Source organism: Gymnoscopelus braueri, assembly GCF_963280865.1.
Source record: "Gymnoscopelus braueri genome assembly, chromosome: 4".
Classification (NCBI taxonomy): Eukaryota; Metazoa; Chordata; class Actinopteri; order Myctophiformes; family Myctophidae; genus Gymnoscopelus; species Gymnoscopelus braueri.
Genome location: NC_137605.1, coordinates 39,800,835 through 39,819,046, shown reverse-complemented (window position 1 = coordinate 39,819,046; position 18,212 = coordinate 39,800,835). Strand labels below are relative to the sequence as shown.

Below are 18,212 nucleotides of genomic sequence, written 5' to 3'. Positions count from 1 at the left end.
TTGTGTACAAAGTTACAAGATGGTTTCAGAGGGAAACAAAAACGGCAACCTTAACACATAATCACCCTAATGACTGTCGGCTGTTGAATACACCTAGTGCCAAGGAGGCTTATGAAAACAGCTGAATGGAGAAAAATCGGACAAAAAAACAACTGATTCAGTACTTTCCAGAGGAAGCCCTTTTAGAATGAAATAACACTGGCCCTAAAAGAGACCCAATGAATAGTTGAATTCTGTCAACAAAGGGTTGGATCCGGTCAAGTTTTCAGGGAAAGGCACACATTGATGCAATCGATCCAGTGTCCTGATAATAACAAATGCCCTCTGTAGGTCCTTTGCTGAAACATGGACTGCTCAAAATCTCTTGTCAGTATTCCCCGTGCCTAGGCCATGTTCTATGCACCTTGAATCACTTCTTATTGCTGTGGGTAGCAGTAACCCGAAGGTTAGAGAAGCAAGAGGCAGAAAGTTGGTTTCAAATGTGCAGACTGGCAGGGAAAATCTGAGAATAGCTCTCGCAGTGGTTCTCCAACTTATTAATTTCAAGGACCCCCAGTTTTGGTATGCATTAAGCCACGGACCTCTATAATTCCTGAGAGTGTACAAATGGAACCAAATGGACCCGTAAGGTTCGATTTTTGTACACTCTCAGAGTTACAGACCTGTAAGGGTCTTATTTGTTTCCTAGCTATCAATCATTTAGCTGGGGAACGCCTGGAACCCCCTCAAGGACCCCTGGGCATCCCCAGACTCCATTCTGAGAACCGCTGCTCTACAGTACCTGACCCAGTTAGAGCTTCTCTTTTTATGGCATGGCAGGGGACAAGCTGTCCAGAACAGTTTTCCTATACAGCGTTTATTCATGTTTCTGTGTACGGTAACTATGTCCCCTCAAAAGTAGACCAATCGATGCACATCCATAGGCACAGTTTGAGTGGGCTCAGGGAGTTCACTGAACCCTTAAGTGCAGTGGTAACCAACCTTTTCGAGTCCATGAGCACTTTTTATTCCAATGTGTAAGCCAAGATCTACCATTACAATGTGTTCCAAAAAAACACCATCATATTTACTTCTGCAATTTCTGACAGGCTAATAGTCTAAATATGAATAAACAAAATGGCAACATTTTGGGATTAAATATTAAAAGGCTGAAATATGAGGACATTTTTTTAAAAAGCTGACACTTTTAGGTTACTTTTTTAAATAAATTGAAACACACAGGGACATGAAATAAATTGCTATTACCTAATCTTCAATGCACAATATTGACTTTCTCATCAATTCATATTTAGATATTCCGTTCAATTGATTGATTGATTTAGTTTTTATTGATATTTGACAAAAAAGCATACACATGACCATAGAGTTGTACATATCTGTCAAAAGGATACTTTTGACAGACAATTGACTGCTCATCTCTCTCCCTTCCTCCCTTTCCCTCGGAATATGCACAGATTCTCTCAGGGCGCTTTCACACTCAGGTCCCGGATGCGCATTCCAGACCGCTTGGCTAGTGTGAATGTAGCGAATCGACCCGCGAAACGGATAACCGTTCCGTTCCCGAAACCACCTCGGGAGGCAGTCTCGGATCCGAATCATGCGTTTTCGGGTACGGTAGCTGCAATGTGAAAGCAAGCGTACCGTTAGACGGAAGTGGCCCGCTATTTGGAATAGGTGACGGTATATAAACTCGACAAAAACAGCCAACAAAAACACTGCTCTTCTAGCTGGTGCTACTGAATGAATGAAAACGCCCCAGAATGCATTGCGCACTTAAAGGGATACTCCACTTTCAAATAAAATAAACATTAAAAATATATATTTAAAAAAAATGAAAGAAGTTATGGCAAAATCACGGCCCCCTCACACATTAGAGTGTGTTAAGGTGGGCTGGTGCATATTACTCTTAAGGTGGAACATAACAATTGAAATAATAATCAACTTATATTATGGGAGCCTTTCTAACAATTTTACTCATTCAATTCTGAACCGAATCTTAAAATTTAAAATTCTCTATTAGCTGTGAAGGGCTTTAATGTCTATCAGTCATGAAACATTGGCGGGTCTCCATCGCGCATTTCAGGTGCGCGAGCAGCGCATATAGTATATCTTGTGGGTATCTTGTGGAGTTTCAGCTACTATGCATCCCAGAAATATATAGCTTATAAGGCTTTGTAATTTTAAATTTGTAAGTAAATATGGTAACTCATTTAGATGTAGGCCTACGTAGGTTTATAGTTTCCCAAGGACTATAGCCGTTTCACTCATGATGCAATTTCTCCTGAATGCACAGTTTAGTTTATCCCTTCTAAATAGCTTATGTGAGCATAATAAAGAATAGCAGAATAATACATTAAATTACTATCCAAAATACATTATAATGAGCATTATGAGGACCAGTTATATGAAGATAAGATATAATATAATATTATAATGAGCATAATGAAGAATAGCAGAATAATTACTATCCAAAATAAATGAGAAGTTTCTTTTTATTAATTCTACAGTTTCACACACAAACGTGGGCTACAAAAACGAAACATCTCTGTGCTTTATTGTCATAAATTGCACTCTTCTACCATATGAATCTGTCATTCATAATTATTGATGTAATTCACATGTATGTCTGTATTTGTTTGTTTGTTGATGTGGGCAACGAGACCAAAGTTATTTTGGTCTCATTTTAGTTTGTTTAAATGTGTTTTCTTTATTGCTTGTCAGAATTAACTTACTTGTTAACTATGGTAGGCTATTCCCTTATGCTTAAAAAAAAACGTGTATCTTTTATTTGACCTTTTCTCCAATTGTAGCATAAAATAAGGTAAAATAGGTTGTTCAGCAGCACTTTGTAACTCATGTTTTGAAAAGTGCTATATAAATAAAGTTATTGTTTTATTATTATGTAGCCTACTTAAACCCTCTATTCTCAGTAAAAACGGACCTACTTTTCTTGGACGCTTTTATCTGTCAACACCAAATCTCTCTGTCAAAAATAGCAGATCTACAAGCTCACAACGCGTCGCGCGTTGTGAGCTTGTAGATTGGCTATTTTTGGCTTATGTTCCCCCCATGCTGGGGTTCATGTGGTTAATACTATTCATAATAATGTAATGGTGTTTTAATTTTGTCAAGGCACCTTGAAATAAAATATTAATATTATCCAGTGATATAAAAACATTAGCTAATGTTTTCATATCACTGGATAATATTAATATTTTATATTGCACATGCATGATGTTTTCATGATGAGTAGTGTTATTCAGTTCTCACCGCAACTCCGCCCCCTTGCTTTCAACATATTTAAACGCATATTTGTGCGAGACCAGCACAAACATTGTCGCATAGTTGATGACGTCTGTGTCCACAGGGGAAACACTATGTGCATGCCGCCACCTGTAGGATCGGGGGTGTATATGCATGTGTTCTGTGGTGCGATAGGATCTATGCCCAATGTGAATGCAGGCCACTGAGGCCAGCATTCGAATTGGGAAACGTTTTCAATGAAAACGGATCCAGTGAGAAACGGCCCTCAGATTCTGTCTCTCTCTCTCACACACCTCCCCACATCCCTCTTTTCCCTCAGGTCGAACAAACACACACACATACACAATGTAGGCTATAATAAATAGAGTCCATCTAACATTCATTATCCAAACTCACCCACACAACTCGCTATGGGTAGAGAAAGAAGAAAATAAGAGTTCAGGACCAAGGACAGTGGGCCTTGCAAGAACATCTGATGCTCTTGTTACAATGTTTCTTTTACCAATGTCATTGACAGCTGAATGTCTACTGTACATACTGTACATACTACCAAGTACAGTCACGGAGTTCAAGCGACTTGGTGTGCAAAGGCCTGGTCAAAAGGATACTTTTGACAGATGTGATGACAGATTATCTGTCATCAATTGTTTGACATTTTTAGGGATCATTTTGTCTGTGAGGGCATTGTTAAAGGAGAATACCGGACAAATTAAAGGGATACTTCACTTTCACATAAAATAAACATTAAAAATATATATTTAAAAAAAATGAAAGAAGTTATGGCAAAATAAAGGCCCCCTCACACATTAGTAGGACACTCTAATGCGTGAGGGGGCCATGAATTTTCCATTACTTTTTTCATTTATTTTTAATATATTTTTTAAATGTTTCCCCCCGCCGAAAGTGAAGTATCCCTTTAAGTGTTGTCTTTGATGTCTCGTTACTCACCTATCGACGTGAAAAGTGGCGTTCTTTTTTTCCATAGATTCCCCTGTCGTCATTTTTTAAACCCCCTCCGTTGTCATAATGGGAGCGCGTGGGTTAGGGAGATTCGTTTGCTTGTTTCCAGAACCTGGCAACACGAGTTGCCAGGTTCTGGAAAGAAACAAGCATCCAGTGTTAAATCGTTCGCCATTAACGGTGGCCTAGCAGGAAATTTCAGCGCATGTTTGACTATCATGAGACTCCACAATGACTAGCAGTAGAGAAAAAAACAACTTTGCATTGGTTATAATAGACGAATCTCCCTAACCCACGCGCTCCCATTATGACAACGGAGGGGGTTTAAAAAATGACGACAGGGGAATCTATGGAAAAAAAGAACGCCACTTTTCACGTCGATAGGTGAGTAACGAGACATCAAAGACAACACTTAATTTGTCCGGTATTCTCCTTTAAGATTTGGGAAGCCGACAAGCTCACAACTTCAACTTTAACATTATGAGCTTGTCGGGCGGCTATTTTCCTCTCACAGGTCCAATTGTGTCCGGGTTATTTTTTTTTTTTAATGACTGCCCCAAAAAATCTCGGAATCAATCAGGTCTTGGAACAAATTTCACCTCGCCTCCTCTCCCAATACACTGCTTTAGTGCTAGCAGACTTTTTACAATACATCGAGATTCTTTTGTGGTTTTTCACACTGTGGAAATGTTTATTGTATTGTTGCACTGTGTGCACTGTGATGAGGTGTGGTGTTCAGGCCTTTGCACACCAAGTCGCTTGAACTCGGTGACTTTACTTGGTAGTATATGGAGTTACATTTGTGTCTTTATTAACCAAACAAAAGAAAAACATTTGAGAGAGAAAAAATATAAACAGAGCAAAGAATAGTTTTGAATGAAAACAAATTAAAACAGCAAGCAAAAAATAATAATTTGTAAGCAAAGGAAATTATATAAACAGAACAAAAAAATATTTTTAATTAAAACAAATTAAAAACGCAATCAAAAAAATATATTTGCAAGCAAAAAAATATAAGATTTGAAAGAAAATAAAAAATAATTGAGAACAAAACTTTTAAAATTCAAGAGTAAAGAAATAAGGAAAAACTGTTTAAACTACATAAAACAAAATACTTAGTAAAATGTTTGGGAAATAAAATGTTTTTAATGTTTTTTTTCCTCATTTGCGAATGAAAGTTGTTTTTTCTGATTGCAAAATGCCTTCTCTCTCAAAACCAAAATGTCTTTGGTCTCGATTTTTTTTTCTCTCTCTTGGATTTGTTTGTGTGAGGGGTTAAAGTTCAGAAGGCGGGTCCTACGCTGATAGATGTAAGACACCTCTCCATTGGTCACTTGGAATCTGAGTGACAGCTCCCCCTTCCTTATGTAGCTTGTTGAATGCAGGGATGGAGGTGTGTTACGGCCAGCATGGTTTTTTGATTGATTGAATTATTAGCAGTTTGCAAAAAAAAAACTAAAAAACATGAAAGTATAATGCAAGGTCAGCTAAGAGTATTTAAAACCCAAGAAAGATGACTTGTTTCCATTGGGGTCCTTTGTACTCAATTCATAGAGACATTTAATGACAGACAGATATACACTACTATGCAAAACATCATAAAAAACAAAAACAAAAAAAATATGTACAGTAAACAGTTTGAGTAAACAGATTGATGGAATACTTTATTAACAGTAGGATACAGAGGTACAATTGTACAATGATTGTTATAAGGATAACACAAAAAGGCTCGTTTCCATTGTGGTCCTCTGGGACTGAGGTCAGAGCTCCATTCCAGCTCTGGACGCTACACTATTCGTTACAATATTGAGCATTTTAGGCTATTAGCAATTCAGATGATTCCCTAATGTTAGGTTTCTGTTCTACTACAGTTTGTGATCTGTATTTAAAATTGTTGTATTGTTGTTACTGTTATAGTAGGCCAGTGGTTCCCAAACTTGGGATCGGGACCCTCAGAGGGGGTCCCCAGATTAGCTTAATGGGCAACATTGGTTTCTCTCTCAACAATAAACAAACCAACCTATACAGTATAAGTGTATACAGGGTAACACATTTCTAAAGTGACAATTTAATGACTTTTAAGACCTTTTTAAGGCATTGTGCGCTTGTAGTTCGGCTATTTTCACAATATTTATCTGTGGAACCGAGTCAAACTAAATCTAATGTCTACAATTTCAAGTGCTTGTCAGGGTGGGTGGTCCCCAGTTCAAGTATGATTATTTTGGGGGGTCCCCAGTTCAAATATGATTATTTTAGGGATTCACAGCCTGAAGCACACTATCAGACGAAACGTTTCCAAAGCAGTCTATCTGGAATGGGCCTGGCCAATAGACCAGTCACTTCAGCCTTGCCTTAATTAGAATAACGAATATAACATAAAATAATGTAGCTTTATTTTATAATTTCAAAGGGTTCCGAGGCTGTGAATCCCTAAAATAATCATATTTGAACTGGGGACCCCCCAAAATAATCATACTTGAAGTGGGGACCACCCACCCTGACCCAGGCATTAGATTTAGTTTGACTCGGTTCCACAGATAAATATTGTGAAAATAGCCGAACTACAAGCGCACAATGCCTTAAAAAGGTCTTAAAAGTCATTAAATTGTCACTTTAGAAATGTGTTACCCTGTATACACTTATACTGTATAGGTTGGTTTGTTTACTGTTGAGAGAGAAAACAATGTTGCCCATTAAGCTAATCTGGGGACCCCCTCTGAGGGTCCCGATCCCAAGTTTGGGAACCACTGGCCTACTATAACAGTAACAACAATACAACAATTTTAAATACAGATCACAAACTGTAGTAGAACAGAAACCTAACATTAGGGAATCATCTGAATTGCTAATAGCCTAAAATGCTCAATATTGTAACGAATAGTGTAGCGTCCAGAGCTGGAATGGAGCTCTGACCTCAGTCCCAGAGGACCACAATGGAAACAAGCCTTTTTGTGTTATCCTTATAACAATCATTGTACAATTGTACCTCTGTATCCTACTGTTAATAAAGTATTCCATCAATCTGTTTACTCAAACTGTTTACTGTACATATTTTTTTTGTTTTTGTTTTTATGATGTTTTGCATAGTAGTGTATATCTGTCTGTCATTAAATGTCTCTATGAATTGAGTACAAAGGACCCCAATGGAAACAAGTCATCTTTCTTAGGTTTTAAATACTCTTAGCTGACCTTGCATTATACTTTCATGTTTTTTTTTTTTTTTGCAAACTGCTAATAATAATAATAATCAAAAAACCATGCTGGCCGTAACACACCTCCATCCCTGCATTCAACAAGCTACATAAGGAAGGGGGAGCTGTCACTCAGACTCCAAGTGACCAATGGAGAGGTGTCTTACATCTATCAGCGTAGGACCCGCCTTCTGAACTTTAACCCCTCACACAAACAAATCCAAGAGAGAGAAAAAAAAAATCGAGACCAAAGACATAGGTTTTGAGAGAGAAGGCATTTTGCAATCAGAAAAAACAACTTTCATTCTCAAATGAGGAAAAAAAACATTAAAAACATTTTATTTAGCACAACACATTTTATTACCCAAACATTTTACTAAGTATTTTGTTTTATGTAGTTTAAACCGTTTTTCCTTATTTTTTTACTCTTGAATTTTTAAAGTTTTGTTCTCAATTATTTTTTATTTTCTTTCAAATCTTATATTTTTTTGCTTGCAAATATATTTTTTTGATTGCGTTTTTAATTTGTTTTAATTAAAAATATTTTTTGTTCTGTTTATATAATTTCCTTTGCTTACAAATTATTATTTTTTGCTTGCTGTTTTAATTTGTTTTCTTTCAAAACTATTCTTTGCTCTGTTTATATTTTTTCTCTCTCAAATGTTTTTCTTTTGTTTGGTTAATAAAGACACAAATGTAACTCCATAGTAGTATGTATGTACAGTAAACATCAGCCGTCAATGACATTGGTAAAAGAAACATTGTAACAAGAGCTTCAGATGTTCTGGCATCAGATGTTCTTCCAAGGACCACTGTCCTTGGTCCGTCCTGAACTCTTATTTTTTTTCTTTCTTTTGTGCGGGTGAGTTTGGATAGTGAATGGTAGATGGACTCTATTTATTATAGCCTACATTGTGTGTGTGTGTGTGTGTGTGTGTGTGTGTGTGTGTGTGTGTGTGTGTGTGTGTGTGTGTGTGTGTGTGTGTGTGTGTGTGTGTGTGTGTGTGTGTGTGTGTGTGTGTGTGTGTGTGTGTGTGTGTGTGTGTGTGTGTGTGTGTGTGTGTGTGTGTGTTGTTTGTTTGTTCCACCTGAGGGAAAAGAGGGATGGGGGGCTGTGTGAGAGGGAGAGAGGTAGACAGAATCTGTGCACATTCTGAGGGAAAGGGAGAGAGGAAGAGAGAGGTGAGCAGTCAATTGTCATTAAACATCATACTTCACATGAGCATTTCCCTCCTGATTATGTATTCACATTAATATTCCAATAATGTTCAGGATACCATAATGAGCATTTCCATTCTGGTTACATATGCACAATAATATTCCGATAATGTTTAGGATACCATTGTTCCGGCCAGCCCTATTTTATTCCATCTACTGATGTCATCAGTAATGCCCATATATGGGCATGCCCCCTTTTGTGCCCATTGAGGTTAGACAACACACTCCATATATTGGCGTTGCTGCATTGGGAACTCCTTATATGGTTATGGCTGAGTCATGGTGACATGAGCGTGACGACGTAGTGACATGAGCGTGACATCAGAGGTCCGCCTGCCCGTCCACCCGTCCGCCAATTTGAATATAGGATAGGATAGGGTGGCTGAAGCAAGATATGGCTATTCAGGGGTCCTTGGTATGGTAAAGTTTGGGATCCCCTGCACTAGTCAACATGCCCACAGTGTGGGGATGATGCCATCCTGCTTTATCCTGTATAGTGCACGTTATCTACTGAACACCACATTGTGACTTATGCAGCTTCATTCACAAACTGTGCACATAGTAACTTACTATTAATAGCTACATGGTTGCCACAGCATTATTAGACTCTTCTATGCCTTGTCTCCTTCAGATTATGTGAAGTGTAGTGGTTTATGACATCACATACACAAGATTATCTATTTAATTTTTTTTTAGGGCTTCTCAAATAAAAAATGTCAAGCTTTGGATATTCTGCATCTTTCTTTTAAATATCCAAATACTCATTCTAAAGGAATTAGAAATATATCAAATCAAAGCTCTTTGCAGTGAGATTATATTTGCAGAGCTCAGCATGTTGTGATAAATGCAGTAAATAATTTCTTCTCATCACCCACACATGAACCTGCACCGTTATCTATCTAAAACCAGGAAATGCCAGCTTGTGGAAGTTATATTGTAGTTGATTATTGTAGCTGAGCAGTGTGTAAAAAAAAAGTGCATTCTCTCTTGGACAGTGGTACTAATCAACTAGAAGTCTACTCTAAGTGGTTGCCTCTAATGCAAAGTCTCTTGAATTTTGTGTGGAGGATGAGGTGGACAGAATATTTGTGTGTCCCACTTGCCGATGGAATTTGTCTGACCTTTAAGAAGCTACAGTACGTTTCTTTGCCGTTGGGAACTACAGTAATATGTGTCTGCACGTTTAACAAGCTTTGTTGTCCGGCATACATTGTGGAATATTCGGTCACTACCTTTATTGCCAGTGCGTCACATGCATCAGAAATAGGACAGGCATGTCCGTCAATGCCTGGTTGAAACGAGCATCAAGCAATTGACTGAAGCAATGCTGACATGAAGAATATATGATTTTACGTCCTGATGTGAAGCATGCTGTCTGAATATACTGTACAGTATGACAGATGCTGTAGACGGATGGGGTATAATGATCTGGATTATCTGAATGTAATCAGGCCTAAAATAGCCATCCCTACACACTTTTTTATAGCAGTAATATTCAACAAAAAAAAAGTGAGGCTGCCACTCAGTTGTTATTCATAACCATTATTAGATCTGTATTATTGACTTAAAGCAGACCGCTAGTGCCTGTGTCTCATTTTGTTTTACTCTCAAGTGCATTCATCTTATGTTGATGAGTATACTGAAAAGCAATAACAGTAAGATCTTATTAGTATCTTCCATTGCAATTTACCACATATTATCTTATTGCTGAAAGACTTCAGGACAAATCCAGCCCAGTTAATTTGTAAATCTGGTGTTACAAAGCAGTGCTATCGTGAATTATATTATAAATGAACTGCGGTAGAGAAGCACTTTGTTTCATCATTTCTTTGCATGTAAAAGATACATGGTACATCAAGTACATCAAGTCATAATCCAATAATATGTGCCAAAACAATTTAACTACTGTAGTTTGATTGCATATCTCTTTTTTAAAATATTTATTTAAAAAAAAAATCACCATGGTAATGTTTTTGACATAATTAATAATAATTGTGTCCCCTTTAGTTGTTGTTGGATATTTGTTACAGTACATTTGCAAATAGCAGAATGTGTCCTCTTTATCCATCCTAACTACATGTATTAGGAGCAGTGGCTGTCATTAATGAAACACCCGGGGAGCAGTTAGGAGTTAAGTGTCTTGCTCAAGGACACTTTGACACATAGATTGGGCTGGAGGAGGGAGGCGACCCGGCGACCTCCCACAAAAGGCCTTCCAGGACAGAACCAACCGTGCTCACTGAAGGCCTATTTTTCTAACAATACAATTACAAAAACATCAAGTGAATGTGAAGTGTGAAATGAGTGCGAAAGCCAATAAGCTTATCTACCAAGGCTTAGCAGTAAAACAACACAGGTGAACAACCATCCATGCTATAGGCTCACAGCCACTGATGCCAGACTGACAACCCACAATGGACAGGATACTGTTTGCTGACAAGTCTGAAAGCCTTTGACTGGCTCAATCACATAAAACTACTCCCTCAACGCTTGCTAGTTACTGGACTGGAGCTGGAGTTACAATGTGTTTTTGGACTGCTGCACCACAATGAAGGAAATCTTAACTGATGGCCAACTGCCTCATATAATTTCAAATAGAATTTAATTGGCTTATAAGAAATGATTTGTGTGACTGAGACCACGCTAATATACAGCCCCTGGACTGATCACTGTTCAGGTGCTCCCCCTCTATCTTTTTCTTATTCCAATAGCTACTTTTCTTCTAAATGTTTTAATGACACCCTAGAGACCAATGTAGAGACAGATAGTCTAGGTGATGTTAAATTTTTCGAACTTCAAAGAGAGCACGATTGGACTGTTGGAATGAGAGGCGAGTGAGTGAGTGAGAGAGAGAGTGAGTGAGTGGACTGAGTATGAAGTACTGAATATGACTTTAGATTAGTACAATCTCACAAACCACAGGACTAACTTATCTTATACAGTAGTATGTCATCTTGGCATAGAAAGGCTCCCCAACAGCTCTGTTTCCTTTTCATTACGACAGCCAGGGATGGCCAATCCACAGATGCCCCGATAACTGCTTACACCACTGTTGTCAGTGCATGGCTCGCACGAGTGCATCAGAAAAAGAACAAGCAGTCCTGGTTGGATGACATCCAAAGATCAGTCGTGGAAATCACCGGGAAAAATGGGGGCATTTCAGCACAGCTTGCATCACTGCGGTGGAAGGAGGAGGCGGGCGTGCTGCCTGGCTGTTGCTGATTCATGGGGCAAAAGCAAGAAAGGAAAATATTGTTACAGGGAGACATCATTGGGGGTTATAGCACATGTGCAGAAAGTGACAGTGCATTTATGAAGTCAAGCTGAGGTTACACCCCCAATTCTGTCTCCCTGTGACAATATTGCCCTCTTCTGCATGTAGTCCTGAAGCGTTTTTAATGTATTCACTTCTCGGAGTATCCACTGCAATGGTTTATTTACGTAACCCTCGTGAGGCATTCATGTTTTTATTATTCACCAACATTGTCGTTTTTTCAAAACTATACAGCCATAACAGTTTATATAACCGTTGGCAATACAGCTGTCTACTTTATCCCAATAACAAATAGTCGGCATATACAGTATGATTAATATGTTATTTTCCTCAGTTCAGTTTTTATTTATTTTATTTTATAAAATGTGAGTTGATTTCAGTTTATATTAAAACGGCTATAACATCAAAATGTATAGGCAATAATGCTTTTAAAACTAGTGGAGGATCATGCTCAATCTATAAAACATGCTGCAAATCTTAAGGAACAAAATCACAAAATGTCCAGAATCAGGTTTATTGTCACATCACAAGGTAAAAAAGTGGGTGAAATTCGTTTTGGTACATCGTTCCCATCGCAACGTTATTTCCGTAGAAAGAAGAGGGTGTGTGGGGGGGGGAGAGTGGGAAGGAGATCAAACAAGAGAACAACAAAAAGTGCTTGTCTGTCATAACTCCTTAGACACCCGACGGTGTAGGAAAGAGAGAAAAGGCTAAAAAATACTAAAAAGAAGGAAAAACATTGCGACGCTGCGGAGCATGTACGGAAGCAGCCTTCACCCTCCATTGGCGCTCCCATTCACGGTCCACGGTCTTTACTGAAAATGAGCCAAGGCCAATGAGTCTCAGGTCAAAATTTTCAATCAGTTTTCTTTTTAGTAAACATTGAAGATGGGTTCCATAGACACAAACACAATACAATACAAGTGTATACATATTGTGTATTCAAGTGTATACAACATATTGGGATTGTGTGTCATTAGGCCTATTTGTGTCAACAAGGTGTGCTGGAAATCTGGATGGGGGTACTCAGAACATATAAGAACACAATAAGGCAAGACAAGAATACAGATTTTCTTAAAGAGATTTTAAAGGTATTCAAATACAGTGGAGTCAAACTTAGGTGTCTCAATGGGACAACACAATCTGACTCAACTAATATCAAGACTGACCTCGACTTACCCACACACACACACCTTCAGGGTGAGGTGTTGGCTCACACAACTGCAGCTAGGGAAGATATCGATCTACACCAATGGGTGATTTACCTGGCCAGAGGTACATGTCACAACACAAATAATGTTCCCTGCTATAGCTACACATCAGCTGTCCCAATGGATACAAATACACAAACCTATGAGTTCTCTTAAATTATATCCATTTCAAAATTGCTTTGACAAAGGTTAATGCCCTGCTGTTTCTTGTCCCCTCAAATCACCCCTATCTAGTGGATGACCAGACTTTTAGCTTAAAAGTGCTGAGAAAGAAGACCTTAAGCTTTACAATAGCCAAAGTCTGAGCCATAATCTGAGTCAGCAAACAGTGTAGTATCTGTGAATGTCATATATAGGCACCTTGTTATGATATAAGAATATGTCTAAACAATGCCTTCTCTTTCTGTGGGATTAGTCATATTGAATTATTCAACTTAATAGCCGGGGGGCTATAGGCAAGACCAGTAGGGGCCATCCTCCGGTAAATAACATGGCAATCCAGCAAGTAATTTTTATTTGTCCGAGATATATATTATAAAATGTGTGCAAGTTGACATTTTGACCTAATGGCGGCCCTAGGAGAAGGTTTTATATATATATATATAATTTCGTAATCCATATTCAACACATACTATTTTGTTCTATCTCTTTCTAGTTGTCACGTTGGACACCTACTCCTGTATGGATCCGGGTATCCCAGTCAATGGGGTGAGATTCGGCCATGATCTTTCTATTGGCTCTACAGTGTCCTTCCAGTGTGACCCAGGGTACCGACTGAGCCACGATGAAACACTTGTCTGTGAGAAAAACCATTTCTGGAGCCATCCACTGCCAACCTGCGATGGTATGTATGATGTTATCTTAGTTGAATTTTTTATTGCCCACCTTTACGAATATGTACTTACCGGTAATAAATCGGTTTGCAACAAACAAACAAAAAAACGTTTGAAAAGGTGACATTTTCTTAGACATGTTCTACCGTGATTTTCTTTCAGTATATCAACTCATCATAAAGTATTTGATGTACACAGCGGTACTGTAGTACGTGTGAACTCTTTCTTAATTATAATGTATAATGTAAAAAACTAATGTAACTGGTAAGAAATCATCAATCAAAAGTGCTGGGAACACTTTTTAATTACACTTTTTAATTACTTTACATGAATAAGACCATTGCAAATTTAGGTGATAATCAAAACACACTTTGATGGGGTTATCTACAGTACAGCTATAATTTTCAATTTAGACCTTTTGAATCAATATTTGGTTTAATGTATATGTGTTCATAGTCATTTTGGATGTTATCTGGAATGGTTTAATTAATGCAGAAAATTGCCATGCTAACCATTAATCCTAATAGCTTGACGAAGCATATGGGCAATTCAGCCCAGAAATGGGTCCAATAAAATGAACTGAAATAGGTCATCACTCACATGTATAAGCCATGCTGGCAGCCGTCCCATTTTAAAATGATCATGAATGCTGACAATATTTCTATTCTTTTTCATGTCGGTTTCTATGTTCTTTGGAACATTTAACATTTAGAATTCAATCGGTTTCCAAATATGAAACATTTTCAGAAATGGTTAATTGTTGATCTACAAGCTCACAACGTGTTATGAGCTTGTCGTATGACAAGCATAGCGTAAATAGCCAATCGGCTATTTACGCTATGCTTGTCATACGACGAATAGCGTACAAGAAAGTATATAGGACCTAAGTAGTTAATGATACCGCATATTAATTACACAGCAAATTACTCAATGGGTGATCCTTAAAAAAATACTATAAAAAACTTTTGGTGCCACATTATGAACATCTCTGATGATACTACTTGTTTAATTGTTAAGTTCTATATACTGTAGCACTGTACTTTTGGCTATCATGATTTCAAGATTACTCTGAGGAAATTAGTGAAAAGCAATTAATTTCTTGCTGTATCCTTTTCATATGTGACAGTGGTAAATGACAGTACTTTAGGCCCAAACACTTTTGGAAAGCAGCCAGTAATCATTGGCTAGAAGTTTCTAGATATATGACTTTGGCGAGATGTAACAGAACAGAAGCCCTGCAGCAGCTGTTACCATGGCACAGATAATAGGCTACCTACTGCAAGGCTTACTTGTTTAGAAATGTCAAAACAATACTCTGCATACAACAGGTCTAAAATAACATGGGAGGCTGCGTTTTAATTAACAATTTGACCTAATCGGTGTCTAAACAACAGACTCTGCATGATACATGAGAGATAACATTATAATGACCTTCATAGCATGTCGCTTCATGTCCCAGATCGAAGTGATATCTCTTACAATGCCTGCACATACTGGGCTTTCTGATTCTCAGAAACGTACCAAGGGTGGTTGTGGTAATTACAGTACTTCAGTGCTGTAAACACAGAACATGTCCTCTGGTCACATACCACTCGATAACAGCACTCGATAACGAGAACGTAACAGGCAGGCGCACAAAGGCTGACGGAGAGTGCAAGGACTTACTTTGTGCATATTATATAGCATTAGCATTATATGCTTCTTCTCAGCGGTTACCCTGTAAATTTAAGGTCAGATCTTAATGCATCTTCAGTCCAGGTTTGTGGCAGTTAGACAGGCAAATGCCTTGGCCCTCTGCCTGTGCAGTCTCCAAAGTATGTCCTTTGCCAAGAGTGCTCATCCACTTTTAATGAATTTATGTAATTTTGGCTCATTAATAAAATATTTTTGCTATAATGTTGTTGCTGGATAAGGATCCATGCGAGCTTGAAGTGTTGTGTGCAATCGCTGGCAGGTCCTGGGGCGCAAGACGAGAGAAAGGGGAGGAGGTCTACAGCTGTGCAGCCTCGGGCATCACAGTGATCCTCTAAAACATTTGCCTGGCACTCATTACTTTGAAAATATAGCGTACTCATAGTTCAATTTCTTTATATTTTCTTTCTTTCTTCCTGTGAGACGTTTCCAGGAAGGCATCCAAGCATTTGGATGTATTGTAATGCCACCCCTTAGGCCAGTCACGACCAAGACAATACACAAGAACACGCTCACGAAATAACAAAAGCATGGTGACATATTTTATCAATGCTGTATTTACAAAGTGGTGCCCTTTATGGGAGATGACCTTTCAGAGGAAACACAGTGGGGGAAACATGGCTGTGGTAAATGGTGACAGGTTTGAACAATACCCAATTACACCAGTTAACCCTCTGTAGGATTTGGCATTAACCTCTGGCCCCCAGCAGCCAATGAGAGAAGAGCTATACCTCATTACAACTTCTTGTGATGAGATAAGACGCTTCCGCCAAGTAAATTATGTGTCAACAGTAAACATGTGGAGAATTGTATTAATGAAGTAAAAAAGAGCCTTTCCACCCTGGGCTGGGGTGCACCAGCTGATCATAAATTGAGTCCTAAATTAGTGCATAAAGTAATGTTAACAAATCAACCAGTAGGGGACAGTAGCGACAAGGGACTACAGTACAAGGGGCTATCGGGAATTGGCTTAAAGGAGTAGTTCACCCAAAAAATGACTTATTTTCTATCAATTGCACACCCCATGAAGCCTCGAATCCATGGATTTATTTTAGTTTTTGTGGCATTCCTAAGCCAATAATTTGATTCCCGTCTCCTACCGGCTAATGTATCCGGTAGGAGACACAAAGTAGATTATTTGTGTCTCCTATCGGATACACACCCGGTCATCAAATTATTGGCTTAGGAATGTCACAAAAACAAAAATAAATCCATGAATTCAAGGCTTCATGGGGTGTGCAATTGATAGAAAATAAGTAATTTTTTGTGTGAACTCCTCCTTTAAACGCCTAATTTGCTTAGTAAAAGGGGGACAAAATATTGCTAAAAGAAAATGACATAAATTACATACGACTCATCCGGTCCACGTCGTCTTCAAAAGCAGAGCTATGTGCCATTAACTTCTATGTCGTTTTATCCCACAGCATTGACTATGTTGAATTATTTCCTTGAATATTTAGCTGTAAATGTCAACATTATCATAAATATCCAATGGATGTAATCTATCTGGCAAAGTGTGTTAGCGAGGACGGGGTCATTTGTTATATTTAATTAATTCATCGATTATGTCAAAGCGGTCTTCCATTGTAAGTAGATGTTAGTGCTGCCTAATGGCTTGCATAAATATTTAGTTGTAACTTAGAACTACGTTATAACTGATTTGTGCGGTGCAACAGATTTAAAGGTGGTGCATGTGATATTTTATTGTTAATAAAAAGGGTTTTGTTAAAAAGGCTATTAAAGTATTGGTATCAAAATGTACTTAAAGTACCAAAAGTAAAAGTACTAAAATGTTTGAAATACAAATGTACTTAAGTAAAACTATTAAAGTATTGGTATCAAAATGTACTTTAAGTACCAAAAGTAAAAGTACTAAAATGTTTGAAAATAGCAGATCACTTTGTCAACAATGAACGTTAGTGTGGTGAATGTTGTGTGTGGAGCTGATGTTTGTTGTGTGAAGCTTAATGTCAGAGTGTTTGTGTTGGAGCGCCTCAGTGCGGCTGCAGAGTTCATGTGCAACATCTTGCATGCCTGGCTGTGGCTTTACAGTTTTCCTTCGCCGTGTCTGTAGGTCCAAGGGTATATATATTTTTTTAATACCCCCCCCCCTCTTTTTTTGGGGGGGGGGGGGGGGGCGACCCCCTGAGTTTTTTATTTCTTTTTTTGGCCCAGGAGTTTTTTTTTTGGCTCAGGACTTTGGCCAGCTATTCGTGCCACGCAGAGGCTTCACTAACCATGGCCCCACTGGCCCTCATGACACTACGCCGAAAATTCTAGTTTTATACAATCGGGAGAGAGAACTCCAAAAAGATAATATCAGCTTAAATTTTATAGGTTTCCTGTTCCAATTTTGTCTGCTCATTGTTTTCTTTCACAACTTCCAATTTCACTTGTTTGTTCTGTATCCAGGACAAGTTCTCTTCTGATTGGATAAATTGGTATCCCGACCTGAAAATGTATTTTCTGATGACTAAAGAACTGGAGAAATGGGAAGACCACTGTTACTGTTTGCTATCAGACTAGAGCAGACAGAAATCTTTCACTCATTGACTAAGTACCTTTCACG

General features: G+C 38.3%; 1 protein-coding gene across 1 annotated transcript in view; it reads left to right on the top strand.

The window, feature by feature from the left end:
• LOC308083154 (CUB and sushi domain-containing protein 3-like) overlaps window positions 1-18,212 on the top strand; it is a gene marked incomplete at its 5' end in the record, with an annotated part of 383,054 nt that overhangs the window by 127,096 nt on the left and 237,746 nt on the right. Inside the window, one exon of the mRNA XM_080425319.1 lies at window positions 13,774-13,962. Within this exon, the coding sequence (XP_080281445.1) occupies window positions 13,774-13,962 (189 nt within the window). The remainder of the gene's footprint in view (window positions 1-13,773; window positions 13,963-18,212) is intronic.